This window comes from Citrus clementina, unplaced genomic scaffold (assembly GCF_000493195.1).
Source record: "Citrus clementina cultivar Clemenules unplaced genomic scaffold, Citrus_clementina_v1.0 scaffold_5, whole genome shotgun sequence".
Lineage (NCBI taxonomy): Eukaryota > Viridiplantae > Streptophyta > Magnoliopsida > Sapindales > Rutaceae > Citrus > Citrus x clementina.
This window is the reverse complement of record NW_006262201.1, coordinates 9,684,904-9,709,901: the sequence shown is the minus strand read 5'-3', so window position 1 is coordinate 9,709,901 and position 24,998 is coordinate 9,684,904. Positions and strand designations below refer to the sequence as shown.

At 32.4% G+C, this 24,998-nt stretch overlaps 1 protein-coding gene, 4 long non-coding RNA genes and 1 pseudogene across 6 annotated transcripts; all 6 read left to right on the top strand.

Moving 5' to 3' along the window:
- The first annotated feature begins 8,487 nt into the window (after positions 1-8,487).
- LOC112097875 lies at positions 8,488-14,542 on the top strand. Its single transcript, XM_024183469.1, has 5 exons — positions 8,488-8,628; positions 8,712-8,839; positions 12,624-14,111; positions 14,222-14,345; positions 14,492-14,542. Exons 1-5 carry the CDS (start codon positions 8,488-8,490, stop codon positions 14,540-14,542), a joined length of 1,932 nt encoding a protein of 643 aa, XP_024039237.1.
- A 1,445-nt stretch (positions 14,543-15,987) lies between these two features.
- Positions 15,988-16,717, top strand: LOC18042986. The gene is made up of 3 exons (XR_002905372.1): positions 15,988-16,056; positions 16,174-16,456; positions 16,543-16,717. It is a non-coding gene; the product is annotated as an uncharacterized LOC18042986 (long non-coding RNA).
- An 8-nt stretch (positions 16,718-16,725) lies between these two features.
- LOC18042481 lies at positions 16,726-17,351 on the top strand. Its single transcript, XR_002905371.1, has 4 exons — positions 16,726-16,755; positions 16,828-16,920; positions 17,025-17,141; positions 17,225-17,351. It is a non-coding gene; the product is annotated as an uncharacterized LOC18042481 (long non-coding RNA).
- A 1,826-nt stretch (positions 17,352-19,177) lies between these two features.
- LOC112098276 lies at positions 19,178-19,612 on the top strand. The gene is made up of 3 exons (XR_002905368.1): positions 19,178-19,271; positions 19,357-19,426; positions 19,512-19,612. It is a non-coding gene; the product is annotated as an uncharacterized LOC112098276 (long non-coding RNA).
- A 96-nt stretch (positions 19,613-19,708) lies between these two features.
- On the top strand, positions 19,709-20,183 carry LOC112098277. Of its 2 annotated transcripts, none has more exons than XR_002905370.1 (2): positions 19,709-19,811; positions 19,932-20,183. It is a non-coding gene; the product is annotated as an uncharacterized LOC112098277 (long non-coding RNA). The 2 variants fall into 2 exon arrangements; XR_002905369.1 differs by having other exon boundaries at positions 19,928-20,183.
- An 806-nt stretch (positions 20,184-20,989) lies between these two features.
- Positions 20,990-24,379, top strand: LOC112097874 (annotated as a pseudogene).
- Positions 24,380-24,998: the final 619 nt, after the last annotated feature.

Here is a 24,998-nt window from a genome sequence, read left to right as displayed (position 1 = left end):
TCATCTTTGAAATTTTGAAAAACAATAACTAATAAAATAACATAATAATACAGCATAATTTGAATTATAACTGGACTTTTTGTTTCTTCTTTTATATATCCGCAATTGACGATTGTATTTTAGTGGAAAGTATGTATGACTATTACTTCGAGGAGAGTTGTTTAAAGCAAATGAAAGACTGAGATAATCAAATCATTTTAGTTATGGAGACAAAATAGGAGGAAATGGAAGAAAAATATTTAATAATATACCAGGGCCCGTCAAAATTTTGTGTGTGTGTGTGTGTGTGTGTGTGATAAAGTAATGTATGGTTGTGATTGGCGTGTGTGTGTGTAATTTTGTGTGTGTGTGTGTGAGATAAAGTAATGTATGGTTGTGATTGGTGTGTGTGTGTGTGTGTGTGTGTGAGAGAGAGAGAGAGAGAGAGAGAGAAAGTAATGTATGGTTGTGATTGGTTTGTTTCATGTATAAATACCCCCTCTCCCCTTTGATTTAAGCATCAAGAAGTTAGAAATCTTCTCTAGTATAATAATAATAGAAAAAAAGAGTGTAATAAATGTTGAGTTGAGTTGTTTTAATAAAGAACTTGCTTGATTGTTATAAGGGTAATTATCCACCGACCACTTGTTTTCTCTACCTTTTTAAAAATACGCAAATCTTTTTTTTGGCAGTGCTCCACCTAAAGTTAACATTTTTTTCACTGGTCCACTTCTGTTATAACATTGTTAAAACTTTGCTAACATCATAAGGGTAAAATTGTCATTTCACAACGACATTATTTGAAGATAGAAATAGGTAAGTGCAAAACAATATAACTTCAAGTAGAGTTCAGAAAAAAAAATTTAAGGATTGTGTATTTTTCAAAAAATGCAAAAACAAAAGTGGTAAGTGGATAATTGTCCTTTTATATTGGGGGTAAAAAAGTCATTTACACAATATTCCATTAGTTCTCTTAACAGTTTGAAGATGACAGTGGACATGTGCAAAATAATATAACTTCGAGTGGAGTTCAACAAAAAAAATTAAGAATTGTGTATTTTTGAAAAAGTGCAAAAAATAGGTGGTCGGTGGATAATTGCCTTTATTATTATAATTCTTTAACAAAGTGGTATCAGAGCTAGTAATAGATGCTCTGCACAATAGTGTAGCATATCAAATCAAAGATCTCAATGAGATAAACACAATGCCATAAAAGTCAGGGTAATTGGAGTTTGAACATGTCTGCACTTGCTGTTGAAAGCTTCCGCCTCGAAATTGAGTCGACTCATCGAGTTGAACCAAACTGAAACAAGGTGACCCGTGCTAAATTAATCTGAATTGAGATAAACAGACTTGCAATGGAGTCAAGTGAATCGAGCCGAATTGATCTGTTGACTGTTGACCATCAGCTATTGACTGCTAACTGTTGACCATTGACCAAAATTTAAAATTTTGGTCCGAGTCCCTCCCTAGGTTTTTTTTTTTTTTTTGAAGTTTTGGATCCCTTAGTGCAATCAAAATTTTCAAACTTTGACTCTATAAAGTGTTATGGGTAATAGTGGCATGGCGTCATTCCAAGTTTCATCATTAAAGGGAAATAACTTCGATAATTGGAGTATTAAAATGAAAGCCTTCCTTAGAGCTCATGATATTTGGAAGTCATTGAAAAAGGCTACAACAAGCCAGTAGATGAGGCTTCTTTGATCAACAACAAAAGGATAACTTAAAGGATTCAAGAAAGAGGGACAAAAATGTTTTCTTCGTCGTCTGTCAAGCATTAGATGGTAAGGGATTTGAGAAAATTTCAAGTGTAACTTCAGCCAATAACGCATGGGAGAAGCTTCAAACCTCTTATAAAAAAAAGAGAAAGTGAAAAAGGTGTGTCTCCAAACTCTAAGAGGTGAGTTTCAATCGTTGCACATGAAAGAAATTGACTCTATTTCTGATTATTTTTCAACAGCTTTGGTTGTTTCAAATCAATTAAAAAGAAATGATCAAAAGCTAGAAGATGTCAGGATCATTGAGAAAATACATGCTCCTTGTTTCCAAGATTTAGGCACATTGTTATGATGATTGAAGAAACGGAAGACTTGGAGGCCCTGACAATCGAGCAACTTTAAGGTTCGCTGCAAGCCTATGAAGAGAAGCACAAGTAGAAGCAAGGGTTCGATAAGTAGCTTCTCAAGATGCAAATCAAGTAGAAGACAACAAGTCAAGGCAATTGAAGAGGACAATGGTCTCAAGGTAGAGGCAGGGGTCGAAGACAAAGTGGAGCTCTCGGTCGTGGACGAGATTGGAATTTTAGTAAAAATAATTTCAATAACAATTATGAGAGAGGTACAAGAGGTCATGCAAGAGGCCACTCAAAATCCAAGTACTACAAATCCCAAGTTCAATGCTACAATTGTCAAAAAATTGGTCATTATGCTTCAAAATATAGTTCTCCCAATAATAAAGTTGAGGAGAACAATATATATATGGAAACAAAACCAAGAAAGTGAAACACTGCTACTAGCATGTGAGGGCAACTATGGAGGCCAAGACAATACTTGGTATCTTAATACTAGTCCGAGCAATCATGTATGTGGAAAAACATGTTCGTGGAGCTAATTAATCATTGAACGATAATATATCATTTGGAGATGATTCCAAAGTACGAGTAAAAGGGAGAGGTAAAATCCTTATCCGTTTTAAAGATGGAAGGAATAAATTCATTTCAAATATTTACTACTTGCCCAACATGAAAAGCAATATCTTAAGTTTAGGTCAACTCTTGTTAAAAGACTATGATATTCACATGAAAGATTATAGTCTTTTTATAAGAGATGACAAAGAAAACTTAATCATGAAGATGAAAATTTCAATGAATAGAATGCTCTCTCTAAATATTCAAAATAATGTTGCAAAGTATGTAAGGACCTGTTACAAGGATGCATTATGGCTTTGGTATCTTCGACTTAGGCATCTCAACTTTGGAGGACTAGAGTTACTATCCAAGAAGAATATGATGAAAGTCTTACCATGCATCAATAACCCTGATCAACTTTACGAAGGATGCTTACTAGGGATGCAATTCAGAAAAAAGTTTTCGAAAAGAGTTAAACTTAAGAGCAAAAAAGTCGGTCGAGCTCATTCACACAGACATTTGTAGTCCAATCAACCCAAGCTCCCATAGAAAAAGTAATTACTTCCTTCTCTTCAAAGATGATTTTTCAAGAAAAACTTAGGTGCATTTTTTAAAGGAGAAGTCATAAGTTTTTTAAGCTTTCAAGAAGTTTCAAAGCTATAGTGGATAAAAATGTGAACTTCAGATTAAAATCATGAGATCTGATCAAAGAGGAGAATTTACTTCTAAGGAATTCTAAAAATTCTGTGAAGTAAACAGAATTCAACAACCTTCGACAATTTCAAAATCTTCCCAACAAAATGTTGTCGTAGAAAGGAAAAACAAAATCATCCTCAACATGGCAAGAAGTATGCTTAAAAGTAAGAGACTACTATAAAATTTTTGGCTGAAGCTGTTGCATGTGCAGTATATTTATCCAACCGATCTCCAACAAGAAGCATGTAAAGCAAGACACCCCAAGAAGTATGGAATAGTAAAAAGCCAAGCATCTCCCACTTAAGAATTTTTGGAAGCATAGCTCATTTACATGTACGAGATGAGAGAAGAACCAAGCTAGATGACAAAAGTGAGAAGTTCATCCTTACCAGCAATGAAAACAATTCCAATGGATACAAATTGTAAAATCCAAACAACGGAAAGATCGTAATCAGCTAAGATGTAATTTTTAATGAGGAAGAAGAATGAGACTTTGGCTCTCGTGCGAATGACTTCAACTTCTTTCCTCATAAAGAAAATGAACAAATAATGAAGGAGTAAATATGAGAAGAACAACAAGTGCCCGCTACTCAACCTACCTCTTCAACATCAACTACTCATGAAGATTCACCGCCATTATTTTTAGAGGAGAGAGATGTGACACACATGAGAAGTTTACAAGATCTTTATGAGATAACTAAGAGTCTTAACAACCTCACTCTATTTTACCAAGATCTTTCTAATTATAAGCTAGTAATTTTCCAAGAAGCTGTACAAGATGAGAAGTGAAGAAAAACAATGGATGAAAAAATCAAAGTCATTGTGACGAATGACACTTGAGAACTTGCCATTCTTCCTAGAGATCACAAAGTCATCGATATCAAATTGGTATACAAGATGAAGAAAAATGCCAAAAGTGAAATTAAAAAGTATAAGGCGAGACTAGTTGCGAAAGGCTACAATCAAAAAGCTAACTTGACTATGATGAAGTATTTGCTCCTATTGCCCAACTAAAAACTATAAGACTAATCATTTCATTAGTATCCTAAAAGAAGTGAAAGATTTTTCAAATAGATGTAAAGTCTGCTTTTTTGGATGGATTCCTCAAAAAAGAAGTTTACATTAAACAACCATTATGCTATGTGGTGAAAAGACATGAAGACAAAGTTCTTAGATTGAAGAAATCTTCTTTATGGGTTAAAGCAAGCACCGAGGGCATGGAATAAAAGAATTGACAAGTATTTGCTAGAGAATGGCTTCATCAAATACCCATATGAACATGCTCTCTACATCAAAAGCAAAGATGGAGACAATTTGATTGTTTGCCTGTATGTGAGTGATCTCATCTTCACTATAAGTAATCCAAGCTTATTTAAAGAGTTTAAGAGAGTGATGACCAAAGAGTTCAAGATGATTGATAACAGACTTATGGCATATTATCTCGGTATTAAAATTAAACAAAAGGAAGAAGGCATATTTATTTCCCAAAAAAGCTACGTAAAGGAAATACTAAAGAAATTCAAGATACATGATTGCAAGCCCATAAGCACGCCAATGGAATGCGGAATCAAGCTATCCAATTATGATAAAGGCAAATATGTTGACCCAACATTTTTTAAGAGCTTGGTTGGCAGCTTATGCTATTTGACAAACATGAGATCAGACATCCTTTATATTATTGGACTTGTCAGTCAATACATGGAAAATCCATGACCACCTACTTTAAAGTTGCAAAAAGAATTCTTCGCTACATTAAAGGTGCAATTGATTTTGGTTTGTTATACTCATTCTCCAAAGATTACAAGCTTATTGGATATAGCGATAGCAATTGGAGTGGAGATGTAGATGGTCGAAAGAGCACTACAATATTTGTGTTCTTTATGGGATATTTTGTTTTTCACATGAATGTCAAATAAGCAACCTATGAACCTGAGAACACAGCTGTTAACTCAAGTGTTTATGATGTAGTTTGGCTAAGGAACTTATTAAAGGAGTCGGGTTAGTCATAAGAAGAACCTACAAAAAATTTTATCGACAAGAAATCAGCAATTGCCTTAACTAAGAATCTTGTCGTCCATGATCGAAGTAAGTATATTGACACTCGCTACCATTTCTTGCAGAAGTACATTGAAAGAAAGGAAATACAAGCAAAGTATGTCAAATCACATGACCAAATTGCCGACATCCTTACCAACCCACTAAAGAAGAAGACTTCCCCAGATTGAGAACTTTACTGGGTGTTATAAAGCAAGTTTAAAAATGGTGTTGGATCATAAACTTGTTTTTTATCTAAGTCTAAAAAATACAAAGTCTAGTCCATCTCATAGAACTTTCTAAGTTAGTTGAGCTTGGGTGATAGGTGGTAGTAGGCTTATTAGGTAAGATTTGTTGTGCTTAAATATGCAGTTGAGATTAATGTAGTAGGTAAAGTATTGTGCAGTTGTGATTGGTTTGTTTTAAGTAAAATTACCCCATCTCCCCTACGTTTATCATCATGAACCTAGAAATCTTCTCTAGTATAATAATAAAAAAAGTGTAAGAAGTATTGAGTTGAGTTGTTTTAATGAAGAAGTTGCTTGATTGTTATAATTCTCCAACATAAGATTTTTTTACGTTATTGTCTGGAAAAAGGAGATAGTTGATCTTGTCTCATATGTATATTGGTGCACTATTTGAGCAACTTGGCATGTTGGATTTCCAAGGTGAACTGCATTTTTATGAATTCAATATTTTTGTACTATGTATTAGGCTATATATATTTAGGACCTTGGATAAATTGAGGGATTTGATAAGATTTTGAGACTAACAAACTAAGTTAATCTAAGATATGTTTGGTTGTCATGGGCTATTAAAGTAAACTTGGGTTTAGTCTAAAACTAATAGGATTATTAGTCCCCATTTTTATATGGGTTCAGAGAGGGTAAGATTAAATAAAATGTTTGTGTCCTCTTTATCACTATTTTCTTTTTCATTTAACCTAATATTTTAATATAAATAAAACATAGAAGTGAATTTCATGAATTTTTAACCAAGTAATTTTATATTATATAGAATACCAAAACTTTTATTTAATAATTTATCAAATTAAGTTAATATAGTCATGTATGATATTGTACCCAAAAAAATAGTACTATAAATAAGCTTTTGGGTTAAGAGAAAATTTTGTTTCCCTCACGCAAATGGCTATGCCCATAATATCATGATTTCCGCATTCTGCTGAGGTGGATATTTTGAAGAGGCAAAGCAATTGGCTAGGGATTTTGAAGCCAAATATCACAAATATGATTTAAAATTACATGCTTTGTGCCTACTATAGAGCTGGTGATAGGAGGAGTGTAATGCATGTTATGAGGAAATTGGATGAATTAGTCCTGATTACAATACTTTTCCTATTCTAATCAAGCATTTCTGCAATAAGAAGTTTTATATGTGATAACTCTATGAAATGAGAGTTACCATGATACTTTTAGACTTAAATCAAGATTACTTAGAGAGTAAATGACATGTTTTTATTGCATTTTAGTTATATTTTGCATGAACATCTATTTTAATTTATTTTTAATAAATTTTATTTTATTTAGAATAATTTGTGTGCTTAGATCATAATCATAATTGTAGGTGACCGGAAGCTCAAATTTTAAAGAAGGAATGTGGCTGCAATAGGCTTGTAAAGATAAGGAAAAAACTTGGTTAGAGAAGAATTAAAACAAGTTTAGAACAGTACAAATGCTGAAGTAGTGGTTGTAGCAATGTTGTTGTACCATTGTTGTTGTAGCAATCCTGGATCATTGACAGAGAAGATTTTGTGCAAGATACTTTGAAGATTGCAATCTAGAGTTTCCTAAATTGGAAGATACACCCTCTAGACCTCCGGTTGCCCTAATTCTAAGTTATAAGGGAGCACAAACACAAAGAAAAAGAGAGGTCGTCATTGGACAAAAAAATAGAGAAATAAAACAAGAGAAAACAAAGATCAAGAGAGAGCATTGAGGATGTTAATAAAGAATTCTAGAAGAACATCAAGTGGATCTCACTCTTATTTCTTGTTCTCTTGTTTTTATCTCGTTATGATGAATTGTTTGATGGGTGAAACTATTTTGCTTATTGTTTTATTGCAATTTATGAACTAAATTTACTCGTGGTTGAGTGATGAATAAACTTGATGGTTAATTGACTGATATTCTGTGTTACTGCATGTTTGCTATAGCACGTTGTTTTGATAATACTTATTTCAATTCACTATTTCGACTGACCACCCATTTAGTGATACTAGTTAAGATAGAGTCTAAAAAAGATTTATCTTAGTGGAACATATCAGAACAATACTTGGTTTTAGGTTGGATTTCCTGAGTTAGGTTTAACTTGATTAAAAAAGGGTCATGCTTAATCTAAAAGTAGTGATGAACTAGATATAGGGATTCACCTTGTAGGATAATTAGAATATAAAACGTGTAATGTCATATCTGATATTAGCATAACAATTGATCACTGTTAAGTTGCATTTAGATATAAGACATTCAACATGTGACAACTGAGGATACATAAGGATTTTGTCCAGTGCTGTAGCATATACTATAGCAATCGAGCCAAACATTAGAAAAATAGTCAAAACCATTAAGTGAGTTTAATCACTCAACTACTCTATTCCCCTTGGTTACATACTTATATTTGCTGTGATAATTTACTTTATTGCATTTTTCTTATTGCATTTTTTTAATTTTAATTAGTTCATTAGTTTAATAATTTATTTTAATTCTAATTTGGAATAAAAATTGCACTGATAAAATTGTTGTAGCAATTCCTATAGCAACAATCCTTGTGGAGACGATCTTGAATACTTATCATTATATTACTTGTTGTGTACATTTGTACATTGACACCAATAGCATTAGAAATCCTATAACAATATACTTGCATGTAGGACTATGATGGATGTGCATGGTAAAAGCCACCAACCTAAAGAGGTATGACACATAAATTTATTCCTTCTTGACAAGGGATTTAGAATACTACATTTACTTTAGTGCATTGCAATTCTAGAGGCCTTTGTTAATACTGTGATTTTTAGATAATGAATGTCATCATAGAAAATGAGCTTTTACTTTAGGACTATAATGCAAAAGACTTATCACATATATGTTGTTTTGCAGGAATTCTGCTCATGCCTAATTTTTCATCTTGGTAAAATGAGAGTAACGCTCGAAGCACTCTCTATTTACAACATGTTAAGATATAGCAGAAGATCGATATACAAGGCCATTCATGAGAAAATTCTTCATATTTTAATGTCTAAGAAGCTTCTCAAAGATGCTTATATAGTAGTTAAGGTCTGTTGTATTGTCTTACCATTTTAGTTCGTTTCTTCAAATGTCCTTTGTATGCTTTTCAACCTAAATTATTCTCTTTTTAGGACAATTCAGAGTCAATTTCTCATCCTACTATTAAGAAGTTTGCATCTAGATTTGTGAGGTTGGGTAATATTGACTTGGTCAATGATGTAATGAAGGCAATCTATGCAATTGCTCCAAGATTGATCAAGTAAGCAATCAAGGATTTATAAAGCAAACACGAGCTCGTATAAAATAAAATAAGAGCTGTGAATGACTTAAAGCTGAAGTTATAATAGTAAATTATTGCACTAATTTATGACACTCCCTTTTAGTGCAAACTTGGGAAATTACCATTCGTACACCTTATATTTGCTATGTTATAAAAAATACTACAACACTTTGAGGGTGTATCAATTGTCCTCCCTAAATTGACAAAAGCTATTAGCCGACCACTAAACCATTAGCTGCCACTTGAAAGTTAAAGGAATTATAGCGAATTAACGATTTTACCACCAAATCGTTAACTGCCACTTATATACCCTTAAATTCTCTTATTATCACTTGTATACCCTTAAATTATCACTTGTATCATATCAAAAGACCATATTACCCCTCTGACATCATCATATTTAAACGACAAGTAAAGGTTTAGTGGACGACATATACATTTTGTCAACTTAGGGTGTACGATCGATACACTCTCAAAGTATTGTAGTATTTTTGATAACGTAGGAAACTAAGAGCATATGAATGATAATTTCCCGTGCAAACTTATTGTCAACAACACCAAGCGCTTCTCAAAACACTTCAAATTTAGTTGTGCCAAGTCCTTTGGTGAAGATTTCAGCCACTTCATCTTCTATTTGTATCTTTAGCAGCTTAGTGTCTTGAGTCAACACCTTTTCCCAAATAAAATGGTAATGAGTTTCAATGTGTTTTGTGCGTGGATGAAACATTGGATTTCTAGCAAGCTTTGTTGCACTTTCATTGTCATAATGAATGGGAACTGAATGGATAAGGTCAGAGACTATTTCTTGAATTATCCTCTTAAGCCAAATACACTCTTGAGTGGCCATAGTAGCTACTATAGACTTCGCTTTAAAACTGGAAACAACAACTATGTTTTGCTTTTTGCTACACCGTGAAATTGTAGCTAAACCTATAATGAAATTGTTGCGCTGTGGAAGCGTCATTTATTGTGGTCTGATACTCTTTATGTGTAAATGAGGAATCAAAACGAACCAAATATCTATATAAAATAATGGATACAAGAATTTTACGTGGTTCGGTAATAAATCCTACATCCATGGAGGTAAGAGAGACTGATTGTTTACTAATAATTAACAGAGTACAAATTTAAGTAACGAAACCTTACTTCTGAAATACCCAAATATACTCAATACTCTTACACACTATTGAGGGAAACAATTTCCCTAAGAAACACATTCTCTCTTATCTTAGCACATAGTAGCATCCATCCCGAACTTTCTAAGAGCTCACTTGGAGATACTTCTTTCTTATAACTTTCTCATAGAGAACTCTCTTTGCACTCTTCATAGAGCTCTTCACCTGAGCTTTCTACATTTTTGGGATACTCTGAATAAAAGAAGTGACTTCTATTCATAGGAAAAAATGCTGCTCTATTGCACCAAATCTTTTAATTGTTTTCATTAATTCAAGCCATTAATAATCTTTAATTAATGTGATAGTAATACGTTGTTTCACAGCAAAGTGAATATATGGTTGATTGAATAAATTGTGTGTGCTTGTTAAAATGAGATAATATAGCATTTCTTTCATTTTGAGTTAAGCGCCTATTTAATCCCTATATTTAAAAAAAATACCTTAAAATACTCTTATTTTTAAATATGTTACACTCATACCTTACCTTCTCTTTCATTTAACAATAAAGGCTTTCACAAGTTATTAATAAAAAATGATATTTATCAAATTAACGTTAAAAGTAAAATAAAAATTTATTATTATTATTTTAATTTTTGGATTAATTTGATAAATTAATTATTAGTAAGATTGTTGTAAAGATATTAAATAATATTTTTAGTTAGCTGACATTAATTTATTTATAAATAATTATTAGTAGATTTGTTGCATAGGACAAAAAAACTAATTCTTTCATATTGATATTTATTAGTTAATTTACTAATTAATTTTTTATAGACAAATTAATTAATGTTAAGAATATTGTTGGAAGGATATTATTATAAAAGAAAAGAAAAAGTAAGCACTACTACAAAACAGGACAAAGATGACATGTAATACATGACAAACATATTATTAATTGTCATCCATTAGTTTAGATGACTTTTATTTACTTTTGGAAGTCATATATTATAAAATTGTTTTTATTTATGACATAAAAATGACTCACCCCTAAATAAGAAGTCATCTTTAGTTAATTAAAAGGTGACTCTTCTTTATAAAATGTGTCATTTAGTTTGTAGTATAAAAAGCCACTTTCCCTCTTTATTTTCTTTGTCTACCGCGAAATATCATTGTCTCTTTGTTTCAGCCTCCATTCTTCTGTGACTTTCTTTCTCTGTAAAATTCCCCTTTGCCCATACAAAACATCTTCCTATCTTCTATTTCCAAGTTCCAAACTCTTAATTTCACCCATTATTTATATAGACCCAAAATCGTAAACCCTAACTGTTCACACATAGTGGAAGTGAAGACAAATTGGGAAGAAATCTGGAAGCTTTGGACCACACATGTTGGCAAGAAGATTGTAAAGCTTGGGACCACATCACTATCAAGGAAATTGTTGAAGCATTCGGCTACCTTGTATATTGGATTTTAAAAGTTTCGGTCCCCACATAAAGGTACTTTCTTTCCTTTTGTTTAATCATATTTGAGAAAAAAAATGATAGATTGTTTGATTGTGGGTGGCCTACATGTGCTGTTTTTTCTTTTCTTTTCTTTGTCTAATTTACTCTATTTGAATAGCAAATGTTGAAAATATGGATGAACAGTAAAATTTTTTCTGGGGATTAATATTTTAGGGAAGTTACAAATTTGGTCGAATCATGTCATGCTCCTTTGAAATTTAATCAGTTATCAATCTCAGAACCTCACGACTTCTATTTTTTTCCTTCATAATCGTCAACTTGACCTCTCCTCTTTCTTTTAATTGGATTATCTTTCTTTTCTTTTCCCCTTCTCTTTTCTTTCATCTTATCTTTTACGAAATTGGGAAACCAAGAACGACAAGCGCCATGTGGGATTTGTTGCAAAATTATAAATATTTCAAATTCTTCAAATAACTTAAAATTAATTTATATACACACATACTTTCTTATTAAAAAAATAAAAACTAACGGAGAATTAATAGAATAAGCATTTATATAATATTATGTGATATTACAATATTAATTAATCATTTCATCCTCTTTCCTTTAGTATCATATAGAATATTGTAAAATCTACCTATAATTATAATCATATTATTAGAATCAAAATAATTTTATTACTATAAAGAGATTATAATTTAATAGAGTATATAATTATAAAAATTATTATTTTAACTTATTTATTTTTAATACAAGTAATATAGAAATAAAGACATAAAGTATACAATTTAATAATTAATTAATAAAACATCTTGAATCTAATATATGAACAAATATTAATAAGAGAAATAATGTTAGTTTCAGAAACTGATACATATTTTTAAAAAATTTAGATGTTTATACTTGTCATCATATATATGCTTAGCACTTAATACAAATGCTCTCCACCGTAGCAATCCATTTTGTTGTGCTTTTGTGTTTAGTCCCTGACACTTCATGTCCATTACGCTTTGGTCAATTTATTATGTTATGTGCTTTAGTAAATTAATGTTTTTATTGATATTATTTTGATAGAATAATAATATTAAGGTCCTATGTTTTACTTTTTCTCAAATTAGGACATAGATACTTAGAAGGAAATTATGGAAAATGTTTTAGAATGATATATTTATATTTTACATTCAGAATGGACAAATCTTGGATGTCTATGGATCGAAGATCAAAAGATTATGAGATTGGTGTTGAAAGATTTATAGATTTTGCAATGGTTCATGCAACAAATTCTAATCACATACTATGTCCATGTATGAAATGTGGAAATGTGAAACATCAGACTGTTGATGAGATTAGAGACCATTTGTATTTGAATGGTATAGACCAAAGTTACAATAATTGGATTTTACATGGAGAAAAGGTTGTTAAGAAGCTATCAACTACTAGCAACACTCAATCTACAAGAGAATTTGAAACAAGAGCCTTTGAAACCGAATCTGTGGCCAGCACTGTAGAGATGATTCAAGGAGCTTATGATCATTTTGAAAACAACCCTAAACAATTTGAGAATTTATTGGCTGATGCTGAGAAAAAGTTATACCCAGGTTGTAGTAAGTTTACAAAATTATCTGCATTGGTAAAATTGTACAGCCTAAAAGCAAGAAATGGGTGGTCAGACCGAGGCTTTTCAGATTTGTTGAAATTGTTAAGAGAAATGTTGCCTGACAATAATGAAATGCCTTGTTCAATGTACGAGGCAAAAAAAACCTTAAATGCATTAGGGATGGAGTATGAGAAGATACATGCATGTCCAAATGACTGTATACTTTATAGAAAGGACTATAAAGATGCTGTTATATGTCCTAATTGTGGTGCAGCAAGGTGGAAGTTGAAAAAAAATTCAACTGAGATGAAGATTGGTGTTCCAGCAAAGGTTTTATGGTATTTCCCACCAATCCCAAGGTTTAAAAGAATGTTTCGAAGTGTTGAAACTTCGAAAAATCTAACATGGCATGCCACTCAAAGGGAAACTGATGGACTATTACGTCATCCTGCAGATACCCCGGCATGGAAACTAATAGATCACTTATGGCCTGATTTTGGAGTTGAACCAAGGAACTTGCGACTTGCATTATCTGCAGACGGGATTAATCCATATAATTCTCTTAGTAGTAGGTATAGTTGTTGGCCCGTCATAGTAGTGACATATAATCTTCCTCCATGGCTTTGTATGAAGAGGAAATTTATGATGTTGACATTATTAATTTCAGGTCCCAAACAGCCTGGTAATGATATTGATGTCTACTTAGCTCCATTGATTGATGATCTTAAAATATTGTGGGAGGTAGGCATTGAAGCTTATGATGCTTATCGTCAAGAGTCTTTCACATTGAAAGCTATTTTAATGTGGACGATAAATGATTTTCCTGCTTATGGAAACTTGGCTGGTTGCACTGTAAAAGGATATAAAGCATGTCCAATTTGTAGTGAAAAAACATGTGCAGTTCGGCTTGCCCATAGTAAAAAAATGTCTTATATCGGTCATAGAAGATTTTTACCACGATATCATCCATATCGGTTTCAGAAGAAGGCATTTAATAATGAAGAGGAAATTGAAATTGCTCCAGAACCGCTGAAAGGGGAGGAAATCTTAGCACGAGTTCAAAGATTAAATTTCTCGTTAGGGAAAAAAAAGCAAATAGTCGTGCAACTGATATCAATGAAAGAGTTTGCTGGAAGAAAAAATCTATTTTTTTTTAGCTTGATTATTGGAAGTCTTTATATGTTAGACACACTCTTGATGTTATGCATATTGAAAAGAATGTGTGTGAAAGTCTTGTGGGGACTTTACTTGACATTCCAGGGAAATCAAAAGATGGTTTTGCAGCTCGTATGGATCTAGATGAAATGGGTGTAAGGAAAGAATTACTGCCAAGAGTTGGCCAAAATGGAACAAAATTACCTCCTGCGTGTTATACTTTGTCAAGGGAAGAAAAGAAAAAATTTTGTAAGACATTGTTTGAACTTAAGGTTCCTGATGGCTATTGTTCAAATTTTAGAAATCTAATCTCATTGCAAGATTTGAAACTCTATGGCTTGAAATCTCATGATTGTCATGCTTTGATGCAACAATTGCTTCCTTTAGCAATACGATCCTTGTTACCAAAACATGTTAGATATGTAATAATAAGATTTTGTGCTTTTTTTAGCAATATGTGCAGTAAAGTAGTGGATGTGTCAAAATTGGATCAAATGCTAGCAGATTTGGTGAATACTATATGCTTGTTAGAAAAATATTTCTTGCCAGCTTTCTTTGATATTATGATTCACTTACCAGTGCACCTTGTTAGAGAAGTCAAACTCTGTGGACCTGTTTACCTCCGATGGATGTATCCATTTGAGAGGCAAATGAAAATATTGAAGGATTATGTACGAAATCGAGATAAACCAGAGGGTTGCATTGCTGAATCATATATAGCTGAAGAGGCTATTGAGTTCTGCATAGAATACTTATCTGAAGTTGATGCAATTGGCATTCCACCGAAAAAATACAGATCTGATGTTGGATTACCTTTACCAGGAGGATGTGTTGTTAGAATAGATCGTAAATTATGGGTGCAGGCACATAGATATGTATTGGAAAATACAAATGAAGTTCAGCCGTATATCATGTTAGTAACTATTTCCTTTATCTTATATATATTAGTTATATTTTCTGTAATAGTTATAATCATTCTTATTTCATCTTTGATATCTTAGAGAGCATATGGAGTTCTTGAAGAAGAAATATCCAGCAAAGTCAAAGAAGAAAAAATGGCTACAGGATGAACATAATAGGACTTTCATATATTAGTTGCGTCAAAAAGTAATTAACTATATAGTTCATCCATAAACAGTTTTTTTGTTATTCTAAGATATTTGTATATTATTTATATACATTTTTTATTACTATCATATAGGTTGAAATTCAACTTAACGAATCAAGGAACAATATCTCGGAAGCCTTAAGGTGGATTGCACATGGACCTCGCCCTGAAGTGATAAAGTACCAAGGCTATGAAATTAATGGTTATCGTTTTCATACCAAAGAACGTGATGACTTACGAGTTGTACAGAACAGTGGAGTCTATTTAGAGGCAAACACATTTCAGATTTCAAGTGCTAAAGATAAGAATCCTGTGGTGGCAAATATGTCATTTTATGGAGTTATACAAGAGATATGGGAGCTTGATTACAACAAGTTCAAGATTCCTGTATTTAAGTGTGATTGGGTTGAAAACAATCATGGGATAAAAAACGATGAGCTAGGAGCTACGTTGGTAAACCTTAATAGGATAGGCCATAAAGATGATTGTTTTATTTTGGCTTCTCAACCGATACAAGTATTTTATGCTGAAGATCAACTCGATCCAAGGTGGTCTATTGTGATAGTGAATCCACGTAGGGAATATATAGATGATTCAAGAGAAGATCTAGGTGACATCATGTTAGAACATCAAAATTCTAGCAATTTGATGCCATCTGTTGAGTCATTTGATAAAATGAGTGATGACAATTTAGCTTACATCCGAACTGATATCAATGAGGAAACATTGGTTGAAAACGTTGATTAGAAAAAAAAAATGTAAGTTTTTTTTTCAACATATTTGATGTACTGAATTATTATTTTAATGTATATCATTTATTTAGCTTATGTGACCTATTATTCTTCTATTAAATTCTCATCAATTTTTTTCTTTAGTTATTTTGCAGCAGGTTTATAAAACATTGCTACAGAAATGAGTTCAATTGTCAAAAAAAGAAAAAGTAGAGGTCGAACGAATTTACCTCAGCTGGTCAGAAATAGAAACAATGGACAAAAGCTTATAGTTGAGTATAACAAAAGAGGACAACCACATGGCAAGGTAGCAACACGATTGTTTAGCTTTTTGGGTGTCTTGGCACGCACCATGGTTCGAATTTCTTATGAAGATTGGAGCAAAGTGCCATCAGAGACCAAAGAAAAGATATGGGAATGCATAAACGTATGTGTTTACAGCCCTTTTCCTGAACTAATACTCATTTATTTAATTTGTGAATTTTTTTTTTAAACATGCTATGCATATTGCAGTTCTCTTTTGAGGTGGATGATGAGCTTCAAGGCAAATTCTTATCTTCAGCTGCGAATAAATGGAGAACCTTCAAGAATAGACTCACCACTAAATATATCAAGAGATATAAAGATAAGCCAGAGGCACTGAAATGCCCGCCTAAAATGTATGATTTTATCGAGCAAGAAGATTGGGAAGTTTTTGTACGTTATCGAACTTCTAGTGCATTTGAGGTATTGACTAACTTTTTGAATTAAATGTATGTTTTTCATTGTTTGCGTATTTACCTTGATTATTGAATGCAGGAAATCAGCCAAAAATATAGAGAAAGAAGGGCAAAAAATATATACAATCATTGCCTTTCAAGGAAAGGCTATGTGGGATTAAAGGAGGAATTGGTATGTACGCAAACATTTATATGTATGTATAACTTTCCTTTTCAGTCTATCACCTGAATTAAGAAAGTTATGTATCACTTTAATTCATTTAAATTTATATATAGCAACAAGCTGCTGGAAACAATGAAGAAATTAGTCGCTCTACCTTATGGAAAGCAGCACGTAAAAATAAGAAAGGTAGATACACGAGCGAGGTCGTTAGAGAAAAGGCTGATGAAATAGTAAGTTTTATAAATATATGATTTTGAATAATTTAACATATGAACTAAAAAGTTGCTGATTTCTTGTTATTATTCAAATGTAGGATGAGATAACAAAGAAAAGTGAGGAAGGGGTTATAGCTACTGGTGGTAGGAATGATGTTCTAACAATAGCTTTAGGAACCCCTGAAAGTTCAGGTCGAGTAAGAACTGGAGGACGTTTTGCCACACCTTCTTTATACTTTGGAAGGAAAAAACGAAGCTTCTCATCCAACAATGAGTTACAAGAGCGTATAACTCAACTAGAGGAAAATTATGAGAAAATTTCACAAGAAAAATTTCTGTTAGAGCAAAATGTGGGGAAGATTGTACAAGAACAAATGATGCATTTTTTTGAAGAATTCTGAAAGAATGGAGTCCTACCGATCCAGTCACCAAAAGTTCCCTCAGAAAAAGGCAGCTGCTCCGAAGAACCAAGAATGAAGAAAAAGTGCTCCAAGAAAAAACAAGTACATATGCAAAATGAGTGCTTCAAGAAGAAACAAGTATACATAAAAAATAAGTGCAGTTCTTTTTTTTTTAATTCCAAATCTCAAAGTTTAAATTTTAATCACTTATAATGCTATGATTAATACTTTACTCATAGATGATGCAGGGCAAATCATGTATGTTAGCAGTGGGCAGCATAAACAATATTGTAGCCAAAGGTACAATGTTAGAAAACAATAATCCTAATTCTACTGTGCATGGAGTACCATTGGCAGTCACGGATGTTCGTGTGGCTGTTGATATAGCAATTAAAGGGGATACCTTTTTACCAAGGCCAGTCAGGGATGAGTTAGTTATTGTTAGCCATGCCATTGGATCCCATGTTGCTTGGCCTAAGCAATTTGTCATCTTGAATGATTTTGAGGTATATATCTATAATTAATTGTTTGCTTTTGATATGTCTTAAATTAATAATAATAATTTTTTTAATTCTGGAGAGTGTTGTTTATTTGTTTGATACACATAATTTATCCTGCAGCTGTCTAGAAAATTTTACAAACTGCAATCAAATATAACTCTTGTAGCTAAGTAAAGTTTCGAAGATAGCAATATGTGTATTGTACAAAAATGATAGTAATGTTCTTGCCGCAGTAGTTATTGTTTTTGTCTTGCCACTATTCAAATATCATTTTCCATTTAATATGTGGTCATCACAAAGTCAAAAACACCCCAAATCATATCCGAAATTATATTCTTGCTTGATGAACAGTGAACACTAACCCTTTGAAAAATTGTGTTGAAAGATTTAAAAAATCACATGGGGTCCAAGTATTCTGTCATTATATGTTGCACTCATGTATAAATTTAGCATTTAACTGAGCATATCATTGACGCCTATAATGTCTTATTCTTTTTTATGTTTTGGTTAATTAATTTTTGTTTTCGCTTGTAGATATCTCATACATATTTGTAGTTACATAAATAAATCTATTGAGAATATGCAGGAATACAAAGTGCCAGCAAGAATAGATGCTCTTTGCAAGTACGCTCGCCGAGTGTTGACTAAAGCATTATTTATCGAAATTTATCCAGGGATCTTCAACAATGAACAAGCTAAATTATATTTATCAGTTGATGACATTGTACAATTCTGTAGCATGGAAAAGATTGGGGTCGCAACAATAATTTGTTACATGAAGTAATTTAATTAAATTACTTATTTTCTTGGCAAAATAATTAGTTATAATTTTTATTTATGCAGTGAAGTAATTATTACTTGTTTTTTGTAGGCATCTTTACGAAGTCTTGAAGGATCGTCCCCAGGAACATATTTACAAATTTGGTAATCCTTCAATCTTTTGTGATGAAACCGGAAATAATGATGAGACTAGAGCTCGTGCAATGGTATTAAGAATGGAAATACTTGATCCACAACAGCTTCTGATGTTTCCTTACAATACTAGGTTTGTTATTTTATTAATTGTATATAGCATTTGGAGTTTATTCTCTTTTTCTTTTACAAAAATATGCAAGGCTGATATTTATCATTATATATAGCAACAATTGGATGTTGATTGTTGTGGATCCGCACAAATTTATAGTATATTTTTTTGATTCACTCGGTCATGAACCTCGCCCTGATTTGAAGAACTTTGTATCACTGTAAGTTATTGTCATTTTGTTGTCAATTATAATGCATTTATTAAAACATGCTTGACTAAATGTGTATTTAATTATGTATCTTAAGTGCTTTCAAGATTTTTGTAGCAAAAATGGGAAATGCGAATCGAAAATCCTTTGTTTGGAAAAGGGTTAAGGTATATGAAATTGTACATATGTATGTTCAATTTAAATTTATTTACATATGTAAATGACATTAATTAGTTCAAAATTTATGTGTAGTGTCCTCAACAAACTACAAATACTGAATGTGGATATTATGTCATGAGATTTATGAAGGAAATCATTGAAAACCAGGCTGATTCAATAAAAAACTTGGTAGTTATCTCCTTATCCTTTTAAAATTTATAGATTTCATAAGGTTGATGCATGTGTTAATGTTGACGATTTTGTGCATGATATATAGTTTGTTAGACGAGATAGTTTCACCCAAAAAGATATTGATAAAGTAAGAGTGGAGTGGGCAGAGTACATATGGCAGAACATTTTTCGCTAAATTTTGTAGCACAATGACTTTGTGAGGTTAGTAAATGAATAGGATTATTATTTTTATCTGCATCTTTGTTATTATCTTTGTTTCGAATAAGATATTAAAAAGTTTATAAAATTATTTCAATTATTTTCATTTTGTAATTAAGGAAGGTTCATCTAAAGGTTTCACTCTCCAACTCCCTTTGGGTTTGGCATGATTATTGGAGTAGCATGATTATTGGAGTAGCCAACTGGAGCCCCTGCATTTTGTTGTTCTTGTGAAGAATGTAATACGGTTCTATTTTAAGAAAAAAGAGTTATGGATATCTAGTTACTTTCATTTGGAAATTGTAAACATAAAGAATATTTTTGGTATTGTTTGTCATGTACCAAATTTATATACGACTATTGCAATTGCTTGAATATTTATTTTTATGTTGCAGCTTTTCAAAAAAAATTATCGCAATAATAATAATAATAATGATGATGATGATGATGATGATGATGATGATGATGATAATAATGATAATAATAATAATAATAATAATAATAATAATAATAATAATAATAATAATAATAATAATAATAGATGACTGATTTTTTGAAAAGAAAGTCACCTATGTGCATAACCGTTATTATTATAGATGACTGATTTTTTGAAAAGTAAGTCACCTATGTGCATATTAAACACCATGCTGCAGAAAATTAGAACAACATTAGACGACTGCTTTTTGAGAAATGAGTCATCTATGATACTTATTAGATGACTCTCTTTACGCGTCATCTTTTGTACCTCATTTTAGATGACTGTTGCAAAGATGACTAATTTTACTTCGTCATCATAAGATTAATTTAAACGTCATCTATGTTCATTTTTGTAGTAGTGAAGGTAAGAATGTAATATATTTAACTATATGGATATTTTAAAGTATCTATTTTTTAAAAAAATGAATGTCAAAATATATGGATTAAATGAGTATTTATCCTTTCTTTCACTAGAAATAGAAACAACATTTATAATCTGGATCAAATTAAGAAAAATCTCTTACAACGATTAAATCAACAAATAAATTTTCCAAAAGTACACGAGAGAAACTCGAGCACGGAGATATTATCAAAATATATCTCCACCCTGCATCACTTGGGTTTAAACTCAATACGGATGGATCGCGCAAGAGTTCAGGAATGGCAGAAGCTGATGGCTTGATCAGAGACGCTCAGGGTCGGTGATGTGGTGGTTTCTGTATGAATATTGGGATGTGCTCTATCCCTCTTGCTGCACTTTGGGCCTTATATCAAGGTTTGCTTCTCGCTTGGAGAGATGGGATAAGAAATCTGTTAGTGTGACACAACTTATCTCAAACAAAATGGTAGCTCCTAATGCTTCCGGTCCACTTTTGCAGGCCATCAAAGAAATCCTTAATCGTGATTGGAATGTTAGCCTCCACCATGTGAATAGAAAGGCGAGTCACTCTGCTGACTTCCTTGCAAACTTGGCTTCCTCTCTCCCCTTTGGCCTTCATGTGTAGGATTCTCCCCCTATTGTTTTAAATTTCTGGTTGCAACATTACATGTATGGGGTGTCTTCGATCCGTTCTATTCTACCTTGGCCCTTGCTAAGTGCTCCTCTTGTACCAATATATATCGAACAGATTCTAGTAAAAGTTCATGGTTCAACTTGGCTCTGATAACAAATTCACCACCGCCTGAAGGAATTGTCTTATCAATTAGTACTATAACAGATTTGTTACGAATATCCGTCCACTATCACCAACTTTCTAGATCTTAAAATGTAGATTCAGATTTTGAAAGATAACACATATAAACTGGAAATAAAAAATACCATAAAAGATTACCTTTGAGTACACACCAAAAGTTGATTCGAGAAATTTAATGACTTCTTTTTGTTTTTTGGTTCAGATGCATCGTAAGAGAATCAAATCATATTAACCGTGGAGAGAAAATAGGGAAAAAAAAAGAAAATTAAGTAAATCACACAGCAAAAATGAATAAGAAAATTGAGTAAATCACATACATTTCTCCTCTCCCTATATTTATTATATATATATATAGATATAGATATAATAGCTTAGAAAAATGTAATCAAGCGTACAATATAATGGCTTCTTGCATTATTCCATCCACCTTCATTACTTCTGTAAATGGTTTCTAATGTCCTCCGCGCGCTTACAACAAAAAGAGCAACCATCAGAATCAGTCCAATGCCTTGTCAGTGCCAAACTTGACAGTTCAACAATTGTCAGCAAACTATAAACTTTCAATTTGGGACATGATTTTCTGAAGTCTTTGAGTAGCGACTATACGGTATTGATTGTTATTTTTAGTATTATCTTTCCAATATTTCCATTGTTTCGTACTCAATTTGGGACTATATTCTACCGTTATATATATATATATATATAAAAATAAAATTTAATATTGAAGCGTGTGCAGGGCAAGGAATATAAAAGACAGGCAGAAAAACTTAAGGGAAAAGTAGAAATAATGATTAAGTACGATGTGACAAAGCCACTAGATCAATCGGAGCTGATTGACAACTTGCAAAGATTTGGACTGGCTTATCATTTTGAGCCTGAGATTAGGAATACATATTGCACAATATATACAATAATAATAGTAAAGATGATAAATGGAAGAAAGAAAATCTGAATGCAACCGCTCTTGAGTTTAGACTCCTCAGACAACATGGCTAGTTTGTTTCTTAAGGTACATAGTGAATGTGTTTCAATTTACTTGCTTTGTCATGCACATGTGGTCAAAGTATAAATCATTTCTTTAACATCTACTTTCTCAAAATTAGAATTTAAGTGGCTAGTCAACTAAAACCACTTAAAAACCATATAGTCAAGCTAGGGCCACGAAAATCGATACATATATGTGTGTGTGAAATCATTCTTAGGTACGGGCTCTCTCATTTTTTGTAATGCAGACAACCTGCTTAGTTGTGCGGTTTAATAGAGTTAATTTTCAATACACTATAAAATTCTGTAGTTTAATAGCACTAAAAAATATCTCTATTAAACCACATGGCTCAACAGTGTGTCCGCATGAAAAAAAATGAGGGCACCGAAACTAGAGAAGGACATATATACAATATGTTGAAAATTAACTCTATTAAGTTGCACGGCTTAACAACGTGTCCACATTAAAAAAAAATGGGGGCGCCTAATCTTGAGAATGATATTGCATAGATATATATCTGCTAAAGTATTAATGAATGCAATTTGTTTTGGTTGAGTATTGCGGAGGTTTTTAAAGATTTAAAGACGAGAAAGGTGTTTTCATTTTTGATGATTTCAAGGGAATACTCAGCTTGTATGAAGTCTAAAATTTGAGCTTAGAAGGAGAAAGCATCACGGAGGAGGCCTAGCAATTCACAGGTAAACATCTTAAAGATTTGATGATAAGGAACAACAAGGATGAAGATATATTTGTAGCAGAGCAGTAAAGGCATGCCTTGGAGCTCCCTTTGTGTTGGACAGTGCAAAGATTAGAGGCAAAGTGGTTCATAGATATTTATGAGAAAAAAGAGGACAAGAACTACATATTACTCGAGCTTGCAACGTTAGATTTCAACATTTTGTTGGCAATTTACCAGGAAGAACTTAAAGAAATTTAGGGTATCCATGTCATGATTACAGAACTCAAAAAAGTATATCAAAGATTGATTTTATTAGATACATTATACACACACACACACACACACACACACACACACACATACATACATACATACATACATACATATATATATATATATATATATATATATATAGAGAGAGAGAGAGAGAGAAAGAGGCTGGAGATTCCATAGAATTTGTTTTGTTGTGATCTATGCAATCTCTTTTGTGAATCTAGTTTGTATCATGATAGTTTGATCAATAAAGTGAGTAAATTTTTTCTTCTAAATTTTGCTTAGAGAGAAATATGAGTTTTGCGAGGAACAGGTTGGTAGCATCCTTCTTATAGAGCATAAGGATAGGGCTTGAGTCTCAATTCGCCTACTGCAGGAGAACACTCACAATATTGACAGCTTTAATTACAGTGATTGATGACATTTACGATGTCTATGGAGTTTTAGATGAACTTGAGCTATTCACTGATGTTGTTAAGAGGTTTGTTGGGAAATTAGTAATCCAACTGCTAGGTAGCTCCGTGGTACTTATCAAACTAATAGACCTTTTACATGATTTTTTTTCCTTTTCTACAGGTGGGACATCAATTATGCTTTGAAGCACCTTCCGAGCTATATTAAAATGTGTTTTCTTGTGTTTTACAACTTTGTTAATGAATTTGCTTATTACATTCCGAAACAATAGGATTTTGATATGCATCTGAGTATAAAAAATGCAGTACGTGAAATATTAATTTGAGTTCTCTCACCATTCCTTTCCTTTGATTTATACTTTTTAAACTATGATATTTTTGTCTAAAAAATTATAGATTGTAACTAGTTGTATAGTTTTTGTGTAGCGTGCATCAGTGGCTTGGCTTAATACAAGCCTACTTAGTGCAGGCGAAACGCAACAATACTAGGAGAATTCCTGGAAAATGGATTGGTACCAATAGCAGGCCCTATAGTCACAATGAGTGCATAGCTATACTGAGTTCCTATTGAATCTTATGAGAATGTCCCATTTTATGTATCTAAATGGAGATGGGCATGGAATATGAAACCCAGAGACTACGGATGTAGGTTTAACATTGCTTTTTCAGCTCGTTTTCTTGCAAGACAAACGTACAGTTTCACAGCCATATATGTGACTTCGAGGTTGAGGATGCTGTTGACGGACTTGTCTGAGTTTCCTATGGTGAATGATGAAGATGACATTGGTCTTGATAAGGAGGCAGTTGATCCATTATTATCTCAGTTTTTCAAGGACTATCCTTCATAATTATTTTCAGAGGATTCTATCCCTTCAAAACTTCAAGAAGAAATAGTCATAGTGCCTACATAAACTTGGCATCACAAGTCAATCAAGTATAATCTTCTAAAAGAAAGCAAAGCAGCGTCAGCTCTCAATGAAAAGTTCAGAAAAGAAGCTAGTAAAAGTAAGTCTACATCTATGAAAGTAAGGGCTTCTCAAAGGCAAGCGAGTAAAAGACAACCTATAACTAATCCAAGGACAATTCCGAACAAGAAGTGAAAGAAAACAAGGAAGAAAAATATTATAGATTCAGAGCATGTGATGAGCAGGCCCAAAACAACCAAGAAGA